At 48.0% G+C, this 15825-nt stretch overlaps 2 protein-coding genes and 1 pseudogene across 7 annotated transcripts in view; 1 reads left to right on the forward strand and 2 right to left on the reverse strand.

Annotated features, from left to right (window-relative positions):
• The window catches only part of RIBC1 (RIB43A domain with coiled-coils 1), a 12262-nt gene extending 8566 nt beyond the window's left edge, over positions 1-3696 (reverse strand). The window contains exons 1-3 of one of the 5 annotated variants that reach the window (XM_037734599.1): positions 3383-3627; positions 2985-3073; positions 2741-2774 (exon numbers count right to left, since the gene is read on the reverse strand). The gene's annotated coding sequence lies outside the window, so the exon portion shown is untranslated. Of the gene's footprint in view, positions 1-2740; positions 2831-2984; positions 3074-3382 lie in introns of all 5 variants that reach the window. The other 4 variants (XM_017517643.2, XM_017517641.2, XM_017517639.2 and 1 more) reach the window with 4 other exon arrangements.
• The window catches only part of SMC1A (structural maintenance of chromosomes 1A), a 44715-nt gene continuing 32572 nt past the window's right edge, over positions 3683-15825 (forward strand). Inside the window, exons 1-7 of the mRNA XM_017517635.2 lie at positions 3683-3914; positions 10055-10243; positions 10354-10466; positions 11765-11968; positions 12062-12300; positions 12944-13202; positions 13296-13436. Of these exons, the coding sequence (XP_017373124.1) occupies positions 3806-3914; positions 10055-10243; positions 10354-10466; positions 11765-11968; positions 12062-12300; positions 12944-13202; positions 13296-13436 (1254 nt within the window). The 5' untranslated portion in view covers positions 3683-3805. The remainder of the gene's footprint in view (positions 3915-10054; positions 10244-10353; positions 10467-11764; positions 11969-12061; positions 12301-12943; positions 13203-13295; positions 13437-15825) is intronic.
• LOC108295448 lies at positions 14356-14799 on the reverse strand (annotated as a pseudogene). Its single transcript, XR_001821408.1, has one exon. The product of XR_001821408.1 is annotated as a galectin-1-like (transcript).

A 15825-nucleotide genomic window follows, 5' to 3' on the forward strand; every position in this document is an offset into this window, starting at 1 on the left:
CGCCACCATGCCCAGCTAATTTTTTGTAGTTTTAGTAGAGACGGGGTTTCACCATGTTGACCAGGATGGTCTTGATCTCTTGACCTCATGATCCGCCCGCCTTGGCCTCCCAAAGTGCTGGGATTACAGGCTTGAGCCACCGCGCCCGGCCAATTTTTGTATTTTTAATAGGATGGAGTTTCACCATGTGGGTCAGGCTGGTCTCGAACTCCTGACCTCAAATAATCTGCCTGCCTCAGCCTCCCAAAGTGCTGGGATTGTAGGTATGAGCCACCGTACTGGCTATCACTTGATTTTTAAGGTAACAATTGATACATACAAACGAATGTGGTTGGCTGCGCACAGTGGCTCACACCTGTAATCCTAGCACTATGGGAGGCTGAGGCGGGTAGATTGCCTGAGCTCAGGAGTTTGAGACCAGCCTGGGCAACATGGTGAAACCCCTTCTGTACTAAAATACAAAAAATTAGCCGGGCATGGCGGCGTGCACCTGTAATCCCAGCTACTCGGGAGGCTGAGACAGGAGAATCGCTTGAACCTGGGAGGCGGAGGTTGCAGTGAGCCAAGATCGCACCACTACACTCCAGCCTGGGCATCAGAGCTAGACTCCATCTCAAAAAACAAAACAAAACAAAAACAAAGTAATGTGATTGATACACGTGTGGGTTATAAAGCACATTAACAAAATGAACACCTGTGAACTCTACACAAAACTCAGAAAATAGAACATTATCAATATTTTAGAAGCTCTCTGTGTGCACTCACCTATCTTTCCACTTTCTTTATGGTGAATTTGAATGTAGTCATACCTACCCTTCTCTTCCTTTGAGCTTAGTAGTTATTACTCAAGAAATTCCTCCCTATCCTGAGGTCATAAAGATATTCTCCTATATATTCTTTTTTTTTTTCTTTTGAGATGGAGTTTCGCTCTTGTTACACATGCTGGAGTGCAATGGCGCAATCTTGGCTCACCGCAACCTCCGCCTCCTGGGTTCAGGCAATTCTCCTGCCTCAGCCTCCTGAGTAGCTGGGATTACAAGCACGCGGCACCATGCCCAGCTAATTTTTTTGTATTTTTAGTAGAGACGGGGTTTCACCATGTTGACCAGGATGGTCTCGATCTCTTGACCTCGTGATCCACCCGCCTCGGCCTCCCAAAGTGCTGGGATTATAGGCGTGAGCCACCGCGCCTGGCCTATATATTCTTCTAAAATTTCTAAAGTTTTGCCTTTCTCATTTTTTTTTTTTTTAAGATGGAGTCTCAATTTGTCGCCCAGGCTGGAGTGCAGTGGCATGATCTCAGCTCACTGCAACTTCCACCTCCCGGTTCAAGCGATTCTCCTGTCTCAGCCTCCTGAGTAGCTGGATTACAGGCGTACGCCATCATGCCAGGCTAATGTTTGTATTTTTAGTAGAGATGGGGTTTCACCATGTTGGTCAGGGTGGTCTTGAACTCCTGACCTTGGGATCCACCTGCCTTGGCCTCCCAAAGTGCTGGGATTACAGGCATGAGCCACTGCCTCATTTAGGTTTTTAATCTACTTGGAATTGCATTTTGTGTATGGTGTGATATAAGGATCCAATTTAATTCCCCCCCAAGTGCCATCTCAACTTTTTTTTATTTAAAAACTTATTTTAAATTTGTTTTAGATAGGGTCTCTCTCTGTTGCCCAGACTGGAATGCAGAGGTGTAATCATGGCTCACTGCAGCCTTGAACTCGTGGACTCAGAGGCTCTTCCTGCCCCAGCCTCCTGAGTAGCTGGGATTACAGGTGTGTGCCACCATGCCTGGCTAATTTTTAAAATTTTTTTGTAGAGATGGGGTTTTGCTATGTCACCCATGCTCACTATCTCATCTTTTAAAAGGGAACAGTATATCCCCATGGATTATATGAGATTGTTTTCCGTTAGCCACTTTATCCCCTTAGGCTGATTGTTTCTCCCAGCTGAACTTCATTTATGGCTCCCCTACTAGATTTCATCTACCAAGCTTCCTCCCTTTAATTATTTATTTTTGAGACAGGGTATTGCTCTGTTAACCAGGTGGGAGTGCAGTGGTGTGATCACTGCTCACTATAGCCTCAACCTCCCAGGCTCAAGCGATCCTCCTGCTTCCGCCTTCTGGGTAGACCACAGGTGAGAGCTGCTACACTCAGCTAATTTTTAAATTTTTAGTCGAGATAGGGTCTCACTATGTTGCCCATGCTGGCCTTGAACTGCTGGACTCAAGTGATCCTCCTGCCTTGGCCTGCCTCCCTCACCCTGGGATTACAGGTGTGAGCCACCATGCCCAGCCATTTTCTCACTTCCCTGGACTTGTCCTAAGTCTTTAGGACTCTTCCCATCCTTCAGACATAATATAAAAAAATAGTTGGGACAGGTGCAGTGGCTCACACTTGTAATCCCAGCACTTTGGAAGGCCGAGGCAGGCGGGTCACGAGGTCAGGAGTTCAAGACCAGCCTGGCCAACATAATGAAACCCTGTCTCTACTAAAAATACAATTAGCTGGGCGTGGTGGCACGCACCTGTAGTCCCAGCTGTTTGAGAGGCTGAGGCAAAAGAATTGCTTGAACTTGGGGGGCGGAGGTTGCACGGAGCCAAGATTGTGACACTGCACTTCAGCCTGGGCGACAGAGTGAGACTGTCTCAAAAAAAAAAAAAAAAAAAAAAGTTACAGTAATGATTATGGCAACCACCAGATCCTTTCCATGTTTAAATCTGAGAATGGCACCAACTTACCAACGGTTCCACCTGCCACCACAGTATAAGGTCACTGAAGGGGAAGATTCAGCAGACATTTTAAGCTTCTTGGATTGCTAAGGCCCTGGCCTTAGTAATGATAGAGAGCGGAGATGGAAGAGAGGTAAGGTAGCAGAGTGGTATAGAGCTGTGGGACTGGGATGGGGGAGAGGCATGGAGAGGTAGATGGAGGTCGAGAGCACTGGCTTAGGGACCCTGACTCCTGGGGGTTCACACAAAATACCTTTCTCAGTAAGGAATCCCGATTTTGAAGCTCCTAGGTTGGCTCTGCATGCAACTTTGTTCTTGGGTTACGGCGGCAGTTTCTGAACTCTGCTTGGTAGAACCGCAGGGGGCAGGGGATAGGGGTAGTATCTCAGGCCATAGCCTTCCCCATCCTGTATCCCTGTTGCCTGGGAGTAGCCCCAGCCCTATTCACACCCCATCCACCTTCGCATCCCGTCCCGCCTCCAATCCCACCCCACCATTAGCAAAGCCTGAGCTCATTTAACACTGAATACTCCGTTGGCCCCTCCTTCCCGTCCAGCCCTCTTTTTCCCCCAGGGTCCTTCCAACTCCCGACTCTGTCCTTGACCCAGCCTTGAAGTCTGGGCCAGGCTAAAGCCACAGCCGAGCTCCCACCTTCCTCTTGCCCTGAGGGGCATAATCCTGCTGTGACTTCTGTCTCAGCAAGCGTGGGACCAGGTCTTCCCCGCCTCCCTGAACCTCAAGAGCTGCTCTGACTCCGCCCAGCACCAACTCCTTTGGGTACTCCTTCCGCAGTACAATTGTTTGTTGTTGCCATGCAACAAGAAAGGGGGCGCGGCCACCACACACATTGTCAGCTCGCGCCTCAGAAACGCAACAATAAAACCTCGGCGTCAGAACGTAGCTCCCGCCCCTGGTGCCACTCCTGCCGGAAGCCAAAAATCACGTTAGGCCTGGACATAATATCGCGAGATTTGCCGGCCGCCCGGCCTGCACTGCGGCGTTTCCCGCGCGGACTACCTCAGTTCCCGGTCGTACGGCGCGGCCTGTCGTACTGCCGCCGGCGCAACGGCCGTCATGGGGTTCCTGAAACTGATTGAGATCGAGAACTTTAAGTCGTACAAGGGTCGACAGATTATCGGACCATTTCAGAGGTTCACCGCCATCATTGGACCAAATGGCTCTGGTGAGATAAACCTGGCTGCGGCCCTGCTTACGTCCCGGCCTGGACCCCTTATCCGGTGCTGGAGTAGTGCAACTCGGCCCATGTAACCTGAAACGTCGAGGACCCTTACGGGTTCCTTGCCCGTCCACAGGGGGTTCTGTTGGAACCCGCTGTCCCCGCGCGGCTGCTCTAACTCGAACCCCTTCCAGGTGTCACTTGCGGCTTCCTGCGCGGCCCCCGCCCTGGCCGAGTGGTACTGGCCGAGCTGCCCGTTACCCCGCCCACTTCCGTCTCCCGCCAAAGGAGGCGCGTCCGGAGCCAGCTGCCCGCCAGCTGCCAGTCCCCCGCCACGCGGCTCCCCGCTGGACCGGCCCGAGCCGGCCTCCCAGCCTTATTTGACCCTCTCCGGAAAGTGTGTGTGCAGGTCGTAGTTCTCCTGTGGCCTCCGGTCCCAAACGGTGCACTTCTGTTTCAGCCCAGCGTCCCCTGCTGCCTTGCATTGGTGTACTCCAACTCTTTCCTTTTTACTGCTCTCCCAAGGCGCCACTTTTGAATTTCAGACCCAGCGCTCCAGTCTTTATAGAGTGCTTGAGGTCTCGATCCCCACCCCCAACCGCTATATTAAAGGTAGTTGCCTCGAACTCGCCCCACCGAAACCGTCAAAAGCCGAAACTCATTGTTTTACCAAATTTGTTGAATGCTTATTGTTTATCAGGAGTTTTTCAATTTCAAGTTGTGGAGACAGCGGAGAATAGAATAAACCAAGTCCATGCTTACAGGGAACTTATATTCCAGAGGGGAAAGAAGATAAAGGAGAAAATAAGATGATTTTAGGCTATCGTAAGTGCTATGCAGGAAATGAGACAGGTGGATGTGATAAAGTGACTTGGGTGTTGTCTTTAGAAAAAGTGGTCAGGTAAAGCCTCTATTTTGTATCTTCCTATCTCCAAACGATACATCATGGATTTCTCTTATCTCACATGTTCATTTGGAATCTTGCTGTAGTCTTCCACCCCAGAGATGTTCTAGCTGATATCATAGCCTAAGAGGCTGCCCTTGCTGAAGTAGCACGTACTCAGTACCTTCCCTGGCGTCTCAATATCTCAACAGTGGCACTGTTGACATTTCCAGCCAGATAATCCTTTGCTGTGGGACATGCCCTGTGCATTGCAGATGTATAGCAGTATCCCTGGCGTCTACCTGCTAGATGACAGTAGCACCCCTACTCCCCAGGCATGACAATCAAAACTGTCTCCAGACGTTGCCAAATGTCGCAGGGGGTGAGTGTGACTCCCCCCAACCCCCAACTTGTTTGAGAACCACTGGCCTGGAGGACTAATGATCGGTGACCACCCAGTTTCCTAGGGTTTTGGTGTAGTGGCCCCTGTTGAAAGAGCTAGGTTGTATCTCTTGGCATTCAGTCCCCTCAGCATTAGATTTGTATTCTCAGCTGTTCTGAAAAGGGCCGTAGCACTTCCTCACCTGCCCCCTTTCTTCAAGGTCCACCTCTACAAGGCATTCCTTTAGTCCCTTTGCTGAATTACTCTTCTTCTGTGGCATACCGTAGACACTTGGCACACATTAATGTTTTAAGTCCTGTATTGATGGTGTCTGTTTTTATATCTTCATTGGTTTGTGAGTATCGTAAAGCAGACATTCCTTGAAAAATTTTACTGGTGTTCAGTCCATAATATGTATTATTAAAATGTTTACAAGATTGATTGTGATTAGAGAGGCCTGTGGTTGTGAGATGTTTTTGTCATCCCTGGAAATGATGGGAGAAGCCTAAAGGTTGGACATTGGTTCCTAAAAGGCTGACTCCTGGTCTGCATGATGTTCTAGTCCTGCTGTGATGAGGGAGACAAGAGCTGAGTCCAGACTTGTATTAGGATAGGACTCATTAATTAATTACCTACTGTTTGTGTCAAGTACTTTATTTTTTGGGACCCTTTTCTTTTTTTTTTTTCTTGAGATAGTCTCATTCTCTTGTCCAGGCTGGAGTGCAGTGGCGTGATCTTGGCTCACTGCAACCTCTGCCTCTTGGGTTCTAGGATTCTCGTGCCTCAGCCTCCCAAATAGCTGGGACTACAGGTGTGCACCACCACACCTGGGTAGTTTTTGTATTTTTAGTAGAGATGGTATTTTGCCCTGTTGGCCAGTGTGGTCTCAAACTCCTGGGCTCAAGTGATCTGCCCGCCTCAGCCTCCCAAAGTGCTGGGATTACAGGCATGAGCCACTGCTCCGAGCCAAGGGACCCTTTACATTTAAATTCTCAAAATGATCCTAGGAGGGAAATGCCAATAGCTTCGTTTTATACGTGAGGAGACTGTGGCACAGAGGTGTGATAACTTGTCCGTGGTTCTCAGAACCCATGCCTGTGCTCCTGCCGTTCCAACAGAGATGTATGTGCCACACATATTTTTAGACCTGTGAGTTGTGGTTTTTTCATTTTTTTCCAGGCGAGGGAATGGAAGGTCAGCTAAGAAGTAGTGAAAGTAAGGTTAGAATCTGGTCTGTTGGTTCTAAGCCCAAGCTTTTTTTTTTTCTTTTTTTTTTCGGAGACGGAGTCTCATTCTGTGGTCCACGCTGGAGTGCAGTGGTGGGATTTTTGACTTACTGCAGCCTCTGCCTCCCAGGTTCAAGCTATTCTCCTGCCTCAGCCTCTCAAGTAGCTGGGATCACAGATGTGTACCACCACCCTGGCTAATTTTTGCAGTTTTGGTGGCGATAGGGTTTCACCATGTTGGCCAGGCTGGTCTTGGACTCGTGACCTCAAGTGATCCACCCACCTCAGCCTCCCAAAGTACTGGGATTATAGTCATGAGCCACCTCACCTGGCCTTTTTTTTTTTTTTTTTTTTTTTGAGTCAGGGTCTGTCATTAAGGCTGGAGTATAGTGGCACAATCATGGCTCATTGCAGCCTCAACTTCCTGGGCTCAAGCAACCCTCCCACCTCAGCCTCTGGAGTAGCCAGGACAACTGGAGTGTGCCACCATGCCCAGTTAATTTTTGTATTTTTTGTAAGGACGGGGTTTTGCCGTGTTGCCCAGGCTGGTCTCAAACTCCTGAGATAAGTGATCTGCCTACCTCTGCTTCCCAAAGTGCTGGGATTACAGGAATGAGATACCGTGCTTAACCTAGTCATGGTCTTATACCATCTCCATGGAAGGACTTGGGCTGCTTTTTTATGGCTGAGTAGAAAGGTGTTGGAAATCAGATCTTCAGTTTGAAGTCATATATAAGTTGTTTAGGGAGAATCTTGAGATAGAAATTATAGAGACTAAACTGTTCCTCCTTGTCCACCAGCCCATCTAAACTTTTTTTTTTTTTTTTTTTTTTTTGAGACAGAGTCTCCCTCTTGCCCAGGATGGAGGGCAGTGGTGCAATCTCGGCTCACTGTAACCTCCGCCTCCTGGGTTTAAGTGATTCTCGTGCCTGAGCCTCCTGAGTAGCTGGGATTACAGGCACACGCCACCATGCCTGGCTAATTTTTGTATTTTTAGTAGAGATGGGGTTTCACCATGTTGGCCAGGCTGCTCTCAAACTTTTGACCTCAGGTGATCCGCCTACCTTGGCCTTCCAGAGTGCTGGGATTACAGGCATGAGCCACCGTGCCTGGCCTAAACATTAAAAAAAAAAAAAACACCTGCTTTTTTGGCCAGGCACAGTGGGTCATGCCTGTAACCGCAGTACTTTGGGAGTCCAAGGTGGAAGATCTCTTGAGCTCAGGAGTTTAGACCAGCCTAGGCAACATAGGGAAACCCTGCCTCTACAAAAATCCAAAAACTAGCTGGACGTGCTGGCTCCTGCGCATGGTTCCAGCTACTTGGGAAGCTGAGACAAGAGGATCACGTAAGCCAAGGAGGTCAGGGGTGCAGTGAGCTGTGATCCTGCTACTGCACTCCAGCCTGGGCGACAAATAAAGAAAGAAGGGCTGGACATGGTAGCTCACCCCTGTAATCCTAGTGCTTTAGGAGGCCAAGGTGGGTGGATCACTTGAGGTCAGTAGTTCGAGACCAACCTGGCTAACATGATGAAACCCCATCTCTACTAAAAATATAAAAATTAGCCGGGTGTGGTGGTACGCACTTGTAGTCCCAGTGATTCAGGAGGCTGAGGCAGGAGAATCACTTGAACCTGGTAGGTGGAGGTTGCAGTGAGCCGAGATTGCAGCACTGCATTCCTGCCTGGGCAACAGAGTAAGACTCCATCTCAAAAAATAAATAAAATAAATAAACAAACAAATAAATAATATCTTTTTTTCAGATTCTAAATTGAAGAAAGTAAAAACTGTAACTCTACTACTGAAAGGATAACCACTGTTAATGTTGAAAACCTTGTTTATTTGAATAGCTGATACATGAACATGGCATGCAATTTTAAAAATCCTTTAGAATATACAGTAGTAAAAAGAAAACTCCCTTGACCCTAGCTGTTTAGTTTCTTTCTCAGCGGCAATTACTGTTGCACTGTTTAGATGTTCATATTTTGTTTCCTGTGCCTTCTCCTCTCCTCCAATTTTATTATGAAATTTTATAAGCACATATTTGCAAGCATTAGTCATTTGGAAGTAAATTACAGACTCAATCACATTTCACCCCAAGTGCTTTAGCATTCACCTCTGAAAATCATCATTCTCCTGTACTACCGCTATTTTATGAGTACAGCTAAGAAAATTTCCTCATGTCATCAATTATCCAGTTTATATTTAAGCTTCCTTAATTTGCTTCTTAAATGTCTTTTTGTTGTTTTGGAACCAGAGTCGAGTCAGAGTTTGTGCACTCTTTGCCTGTGCCTCAGAAATCTCTCATGCTTTGGAATGGTTCTCTCAACCTTTCATTTTAGACACTTTTTTTGTTTGTTTTTTGAGACGGAGTCTTCCTCTTTCACCCAGGCTGGAGTTCAGTGGCGCGATCTTGGCTCACTGCAACCGTTGCCTTCCAGATTCAAGCGATTCTCCTGCCTCAGCCTCCCGAGTAGCTGGGACTACAGGCACATGTTACCATGCCTGGCTAATTTTTTGTATTTTTTTAGCAGAGATGGGGTTTCACTGTGTTAGCCAGGATGGTCTCATCTCCTGACCTCGCGATCCATCCGCCTCAGCCTCCCAAAGTGCTGGGATTACAGGCATGAGCCATCGCGCCCAGCCGACACTGACTTTTTGAAAAGATCAGGCCATTTGTCTTGTAGAACATCCCACGTTCTGTGTTCATGTTAAGATTTCCATGAGGAAACCTTACTATATTCCTCTATATTGTATTGCTGTATTTCCTAGAAACTGGAAGATAAGTCTAAAGGCTTGTTTAGGTTCAAGTTAGTCTTGCTCTGTCGCCCAGGCAGGAGTACAGTGGTGTCCTCAAAGCTCACTGCAGCCTGAAACTCCTGAGCTTAAGCGATCCTCCTTCCTCAGCCTCTTGAATAGCTGGGACTATAGGTGCATGCCACCAGGCCCAGCTAATTTTTAAAGTTTTGGTAGAGGCCGGGCTTGCTGGCTCACGTCTATAGATTATAATCCCAGCACTTTGGGAGGCCCAGGCAGGTGGATCACAAGGTCAAGAGATCAAGACCATCCTGGTCAACAAGGGGAAACCCCGTCTCTACTAAAAATACAAAAATTAGCTGGGCATGGTGGCGCGTGCCTGTAGTCCCAGCTACTTGGCAGGCTGAGGCAGGAGAATTGCTTGAACCCAGGAGGGGGAGGTTGCGTGTGAGCCGAGATCATGCCATTGCACTCCAGCCTGGGTAACAAGAGCGTTTAAACTCCGTCTCAAAAAAATAAATAAATAAATAAATAAATAAAGTTTGGTAGAGACTGGGTTTTGCCTTGTTGTCGAAGCTGATTTCAAACTCCTGATTTCAAGCGATCTCCCTGCCTCGGCCTTCCAAAGTACTGGGATTACAGGTGTGTGCCACTATGCTTGGCCTGGGTCCTATTGTATAGCTTCTGATTGCTATACAGTAACTGCAGGAGGACTGTTTTTCTTAAGCCTTTGACCCAGAGCATTGGTTGTGCTCAGTCTCTATGGGGGCAGAGGAGCAATCTCTCCTCCCATTAGTTTGAGTACTGAAGGAGCATTCTTGTTCATCTCAATATCTTTATTCCTTTTCCTCTTCTCTTCATCCTGACTTTCCCTCTACTGCCTTGTCCCCTCTTCCCTTAGGTAAGTCAAATCTCATGGATGCCATCAGCTTTGTGTTAGGTGAAAAAACCAGCAACCTGCGGGTAAAGACCCTGCGGGACCTGATCCATGGAGCGCCTGTGGGCAAGCCAGCTGCCAACCGGGCTTTCGTCAGCATGGTCTACTCTGAGGAGGGTGCTGAGGACCGCACCTTTGCCCGTGTCATTGTAGGTGGGTGAGGCTTGCCAGAAGGCTCTCTTTGGGTCCTGGGAGGTGGCTAGACTAGTTGACTGGGACAGGAAGGAGGCCTGACCCTTGCCAACTCATGCATTGTTTTGTAGGGGGTTCCTCTGAGTACAAGATCAACAACAAAGTGGTCCAGCTACATGAGTACAGTGAAGAATTAGAGAAGTTGGGCATTCTCATCAAAGCTCGTAACTTCCTCGTTTTCCAGGTGGGCGGTTTTAACAGTTGTTGGCTATCTGGTTTTTGCCAGACCATGTCCCATCCCTACTGTGCCTGCTTCATCTCAGTTCTTATCATCTCTCCCTTGAACTAATGTAGCACCTTCTTCACTGAGCTTCCTGAGTCCAGTATGGCCTCTGAGCCAGGTTCATCTTATGAGGACACACATTTGTTTTGTTTCCCCTCCCTTTTTTCCTTAAAGCATTTCAGTGATTCCTTATTACCTTACAGTGGTGGTTCTTAAACTGTAGTCTCCACACCAGCAGTATCAACATTACCTGGGAACATGTTAGAAAATGCACATTCTTGGGCCCTGTCCTAGACCTCCTGACTTGGAAGAAACTGTGGGGTGGGGTAGAGCAGTTTATGTTTTACCAAGCTCTCCCGCTTATTATGATGCTGGCTGAAATTTGAGAACTGTTGCCTTAGGATGAGATCCAAATTCCTAAGCCTATCATTTGGGAAATATCATCATCGAAATCCAAATACCATCTGCATGCTCTTCTCTTCCAGCCTTGCACTGCAGCCTACTTAAACCATTTATGGTTCTGCAAATTCACCTGCTTTCTTTGACCTACAGGTCTTTGCATATTAATTTACCTCTACATGGAATAACCTTTTCTTTTTTTTGTTTTTGAGACAGAGTTTCACTTGTCACTCAGGCTGGAGTGCAGTGGCACGATCTCAGCTTACTGAAACCTCCACCTCCCAAGTTCAAGCGATTCTCCTGCCTCAGCCTCCCAAGTAGCTGGGACTACAGGCACCTGCCACCACACCTGGCTAAGTTTTGTATTTTTGCTAGGGACGGGGTTTCACCATTTTGGCCAGGCTAGTCTTGAATTCCTGACCTCAGGCGATCCTCCTGCCTTGGCCTCCCAAAGTGCTGGGATTACAGGCATGAGCTACCATGACTGGCCACCTTTTGTCTTTTATTTTCTTGGTTAATTTCCTCCCATCTTCCAAACTCAGCACAGATGTCACCTTTGGGAAGCCTTCTGAGATAGCTATCCCTGTCAGTCTCCTACCCCCAAGCTTCATTTTGTCCTTTTCATGTGCTCTTTCTGTTACTGCACGTAACACTGTGTTGTCTTTGTGTTTGTCGCTTCCCTTTGGCTCCCTGTGCTCCACAGAGGGCAAGGAATTTGTCCTCAAAGCCCAGTGTGAAATGTGGCACCAGGGGCGTGGGAGAGAACGTCAGTGAACTTTTTTGGATGAAGGAGTGGAAATGGGTAAGGTGAACTGGGCTGGCTGGGGTCTGAAGTGGAAGAGTGTTTCGACCTTTACTAGGGTGCTGTGGAATCTATTGCCATGAAGAACCCCAAAGAGAGGACAGCTCTATTTGAAGAGATTAGTCGCTCTGGGGAGCTGGCACAGGAGTATGACAAGCGAAAGAAGGAAATGGTGAAGGCTGAAGAGGACACACAGTTTAATTACCATCGCAAGAAAAATATTGCAGCTGAACGCAAGGAAGCAAAGCAGGAGAAAGAAGAGGTAGGTGGCCAAGCTACCTCTTGGATCTGAGGGACCAGGATGGAGCCAGTGCCTTATCGATGCACCCCTGCCACCATTCCCCTGTTTGCACAGGCTGACCGCTACCAGCGCCTGAAGGATGAGGTAGTACGAGCTCAGGTACAACTGCAGCTCTTTAAGCTTTACCATAATGAAGTGGAAATTGAGAAGCTCAACAAGGAACTGGCCTCTAAGAACAAGGAGATCGAGAAGGACAAGAAGCGTATGGACAAAGTGGAGGATGAGCTGAAGGAAAAGAAGAAGGAGCTGGGCAAAATGATGCGGGAGCAGCAGCAGATTGAGAAAGAGATCAAGTAAGAGGTGGACCTGGGCCTGCAACTTGTGGGAAACCAAGAGGCCGTGCTGTTCATTAGGGTTCCTCCGAGCCCGCTTTTTTCTCTGTTACTTTCCTGACTTGCTTCTGTAAGAACCAAGCCCATTTCTTGACTTGCAGTTTAGACAAATAGAATATTTAAGCAATCAGGCCCTCGGTAGACAGGTGCTCAGATGAGGGAGAGCTCAAAAGGGATGGTGGCCTTGCCAAGAAAGAGGAAGCAATGTGAGGCCCAGCCAATGGAATGGCTGGGAAGGCCTTCCTAGAAAAGGAAAACTGAAGCTAGAAGTTTAAAGGATAGGAATTTGAAAAGGTTAGATCAGACAGGGGCCAACTAAGTAAATACAGGATGTTCTTGGGAGTTGTTAATGAGTGTCCTGGCCAGGGTTGAGGCAGAGTTGGTAGCTTTTCCTTATGGAGTGGCTGGAATGCCAGGGTGAAGTCATACCTTCCAAAGAGTAGTCAGACTGCCCCTTTTTTTCAGTATCTGTGGGGCATCATACCCTTGTTCTTTAACTCCCTGAGGTTGGCTCAGGGGCTTAAGCTCCCCTTTGGGTAAAAAGCCTGGGAACCCTCCCTTCTTCCATAATGTTCACTGATTTCCCCCGCCCTTCTGGCAAAAGGGAGAAGGATTCAGAATTGAACCAGAAGCGGCCTCAGTACATCAAAGCCAAGGAGAATACCTCCCACAAAATCAAGAAGCTGGAAGCAGCCAAGAAGTCTCTGCAGAATGCTCAGAAGCACTATAAGAAGCGTAAAGGTGACATGGATGAGCTGGAGAAGGAGATGTTGTCAGTGGAGAAGGCCCGGCAGGAGTTTGAAGAACGGATGGAAGAGGAGAGTCAGAGTCAGGGCAGAGATTTGACCTTGGAGGAGAATCAGGTAAGTTCTGGAAGGGGTTGGCAGGGAGGAGATCCCTGGGCTGACATCTGCTGACTTGGTCATCCCTGTTCTCTTTCCCTGTCCCTAACACAGGTGAAGAAATACCACCGGTTGAAAGAAGAAGCCAGCAAGAGAGCAGCTACCCTGGCCCAGGAGCTGGAGAAATTCAATCGAGACCAGAAAGCTGACCAGGACCGTTTGGATCTGGAAGAACGGAAGAAAGTAGAGACAGAGGTGGGCTACAGTTATTATGGTTGATGGTCCACAGAAAAGAAGTACAGGTTGAGCATCCCAAATCCAAAATAATCCAAAATGTGAAAGATTTCTGATCCCAAGCATTTTGGATGAGACATACCCAATGTGTAATGATAGTCTTTTTCTTTTTTTTTTTTTTTTTTTTGAGACATTGTCTCATTCTGTTACCCTGGCTGGAGTGCAGTGGTGCAGTCTTGGCTCACCACAACCCCTGCCTCCCGGGTTCAAGCGAGTCTCCTGCCTCAGCCTCCTGAGTAGCTGGGATTACAGGCACGCGCCACCACGCCCAGCTAATTTTTTTTTGTATTTTTAGTAGAGCTGGGGTATCTCCATGTTGGCCACGCTGGTCTTGAACTCCTGGCCTCAAGTGATCCGCCCGCCTCCCAAAGTGCTGGGATTATAGGTGTGGCTCAGTGCCTGGCTGATAGTCTTAATGATAATGACAATAGCTCACATCTGTTGAGCACTTACTGTATGATAGGCAGTGTTCTTTACATGTATTTACTCATTTAATTCTTCATTTATGATTACTTTTATGGAATGGCTACGATTACCCTAATTTACAAATGAGGAAACGACGACACAGAGTAATTTGCCTAAGGTCACAGGGAGTTATTGTTATTTTTGAGACAGGGTCTTTTCTCTGTCATGCAGGCTGAAGTGCAGTGGTCCGACCATGGTTCACTGCAGCCTCGACTTCCCAGGATCAAGCGATCTTACTGCCAGAGCCTCCCAAGTATCCAGGACTATAGGTGCTTGCCACCATGGCTGGCTACTTTTTTTTTTTTTTTTTTGAGACAGAGCCTCACTCTGTTGCCCAGGCGGGAGTGCAGTGGTATGATCTCAACTCATTGCAACCTCTGCCTGCCAGGTTCAAGTGATTCCTTTTTTTTTTTTCTCAGAGGGAGCAGAGGCCTTTATTGGGGGCCATGGGCTAGCTGGTTTCAGTCAAAGGCCACACACTTGATCTTGAAGTTGCCGTCAGCTGCCATGTAGTTGATGGCCTCCAGGTTGAGGCGGTTGGGGAACTTGAATTCGTATCCACCTGGCAGCTTGATGGTCAGGTCTACCTGATACGCACCTCTGCGACGCTCCCAGGCTGGAAGGGAAAGGCAGCCTCCCGCTGCTCGGCCCCTCAGGCACTGCTGTCCTTGCTGTTGCACACGATGGTGTTGGCGTCCCCATGGGCGTTGAAGCGAGGGTTGAAGTGTAGGCACAACTTGTTGCTGTCTTTGCCCAGGTTCAGCACGAAGCTCTTGGCGTCAGGGACCACCTCGCCCTGCACTCAGAGGCACTCCCCAGGTTTGAGTTTCAGGTTGCTGGCCTAGAGACCACAAGCCATGATTGAGGGCAGGAGGATGTTCGCGGGACAGGCGCACCAGCTGTCTGAGAGCTTTTTTTTTTTTTGATACATAGTTTTACTCTTGTTGCCCAGGCTGGAGTGCAGTGGCGCAACCTCGGCTCACTGCAACCTCTGCCTCCTGGGTTCAAATGATTCTCCTGCCTCAGCCTCCCGAGTAGCTGAGATTACAGGTGCCAGCCACCAACCTGGCTAATTTTTATATTTTTAGTAGAGACAGGGTTTCACCAGGTTGGTCAGGCTGGTCTCGAGCTCCTGACCTCAGCTGATCCACCCTCCTCGGTCTCCCAAAGTGCTGAGATTACAGGCATGAGCCACCGCTACTAGCCCAGTTCAAGTGATTCTTGAGTCTCAGCCACCCAAGGAGCTGGGGTGACAGGTGGGTGCCACCACACCTGGCGAAATTTTTTATATTTTTAGTAGAGATGGAATTTCACTATGTTGACCAGGCTAGTCTTGAATTCCTGACCTCAAGTGATCCACCTGCCTCAGCCTCCTAATTTTTTTATTTTTGTAGAGACAGGGTTTTGCCTTGTTGCTCAGGCTGGTCTCAAACTCCTGCCTGCCTCAGCTATCTGCCTGCCTCGGCTATCTGCCTGCCTCAGCCTCCCAAAGTGTTGGGATTACAGATGTGAGCCACCGCGCCCCGCCACTCACATAACTATTAAATAGCAGAACCAGACCCTGGACAGTATAGCTCTAAAGCCCACACGCTTACCAAATATGCTTCATTTACTGCCTCCCTGATACCAATATTATAATAACAGTGATAGAAAGTTGTCATAGTGTCCCAGGAGTGTACAGTGTTCTAGGCATTCTGCTAAGCACTTTTAAATATTTAAAAGAATGTTAGCCAGGCATGGTGGATCACTTGAGGCTAGGATTTTGAGATCAGCTTGAGCAACAGTGAGAACCTGTCTCAAATTTTATTTTATTTTATTTTTTTATGGACTTACAGTACATTTTTTTTAATGGACTTGCAGTCCATTTTTAATTTAGTTTTTTTAT

Source organism: Cebus imitator, unplaced genomic scaffold, assembly GCF_001604975.1.
Source record: "Cebus imitator isolate Cc_AM_T3 unplaced genomic scaffold, Cebus_imitator-1.0 Scaffold640, whole genome shotgun sequence".
Classification (NCBI taxonomy): Eukaryota; Metazoa; Chordata; class Mammalia; order Primates; family Cebidae; genus Cebus; species Cebus imitator.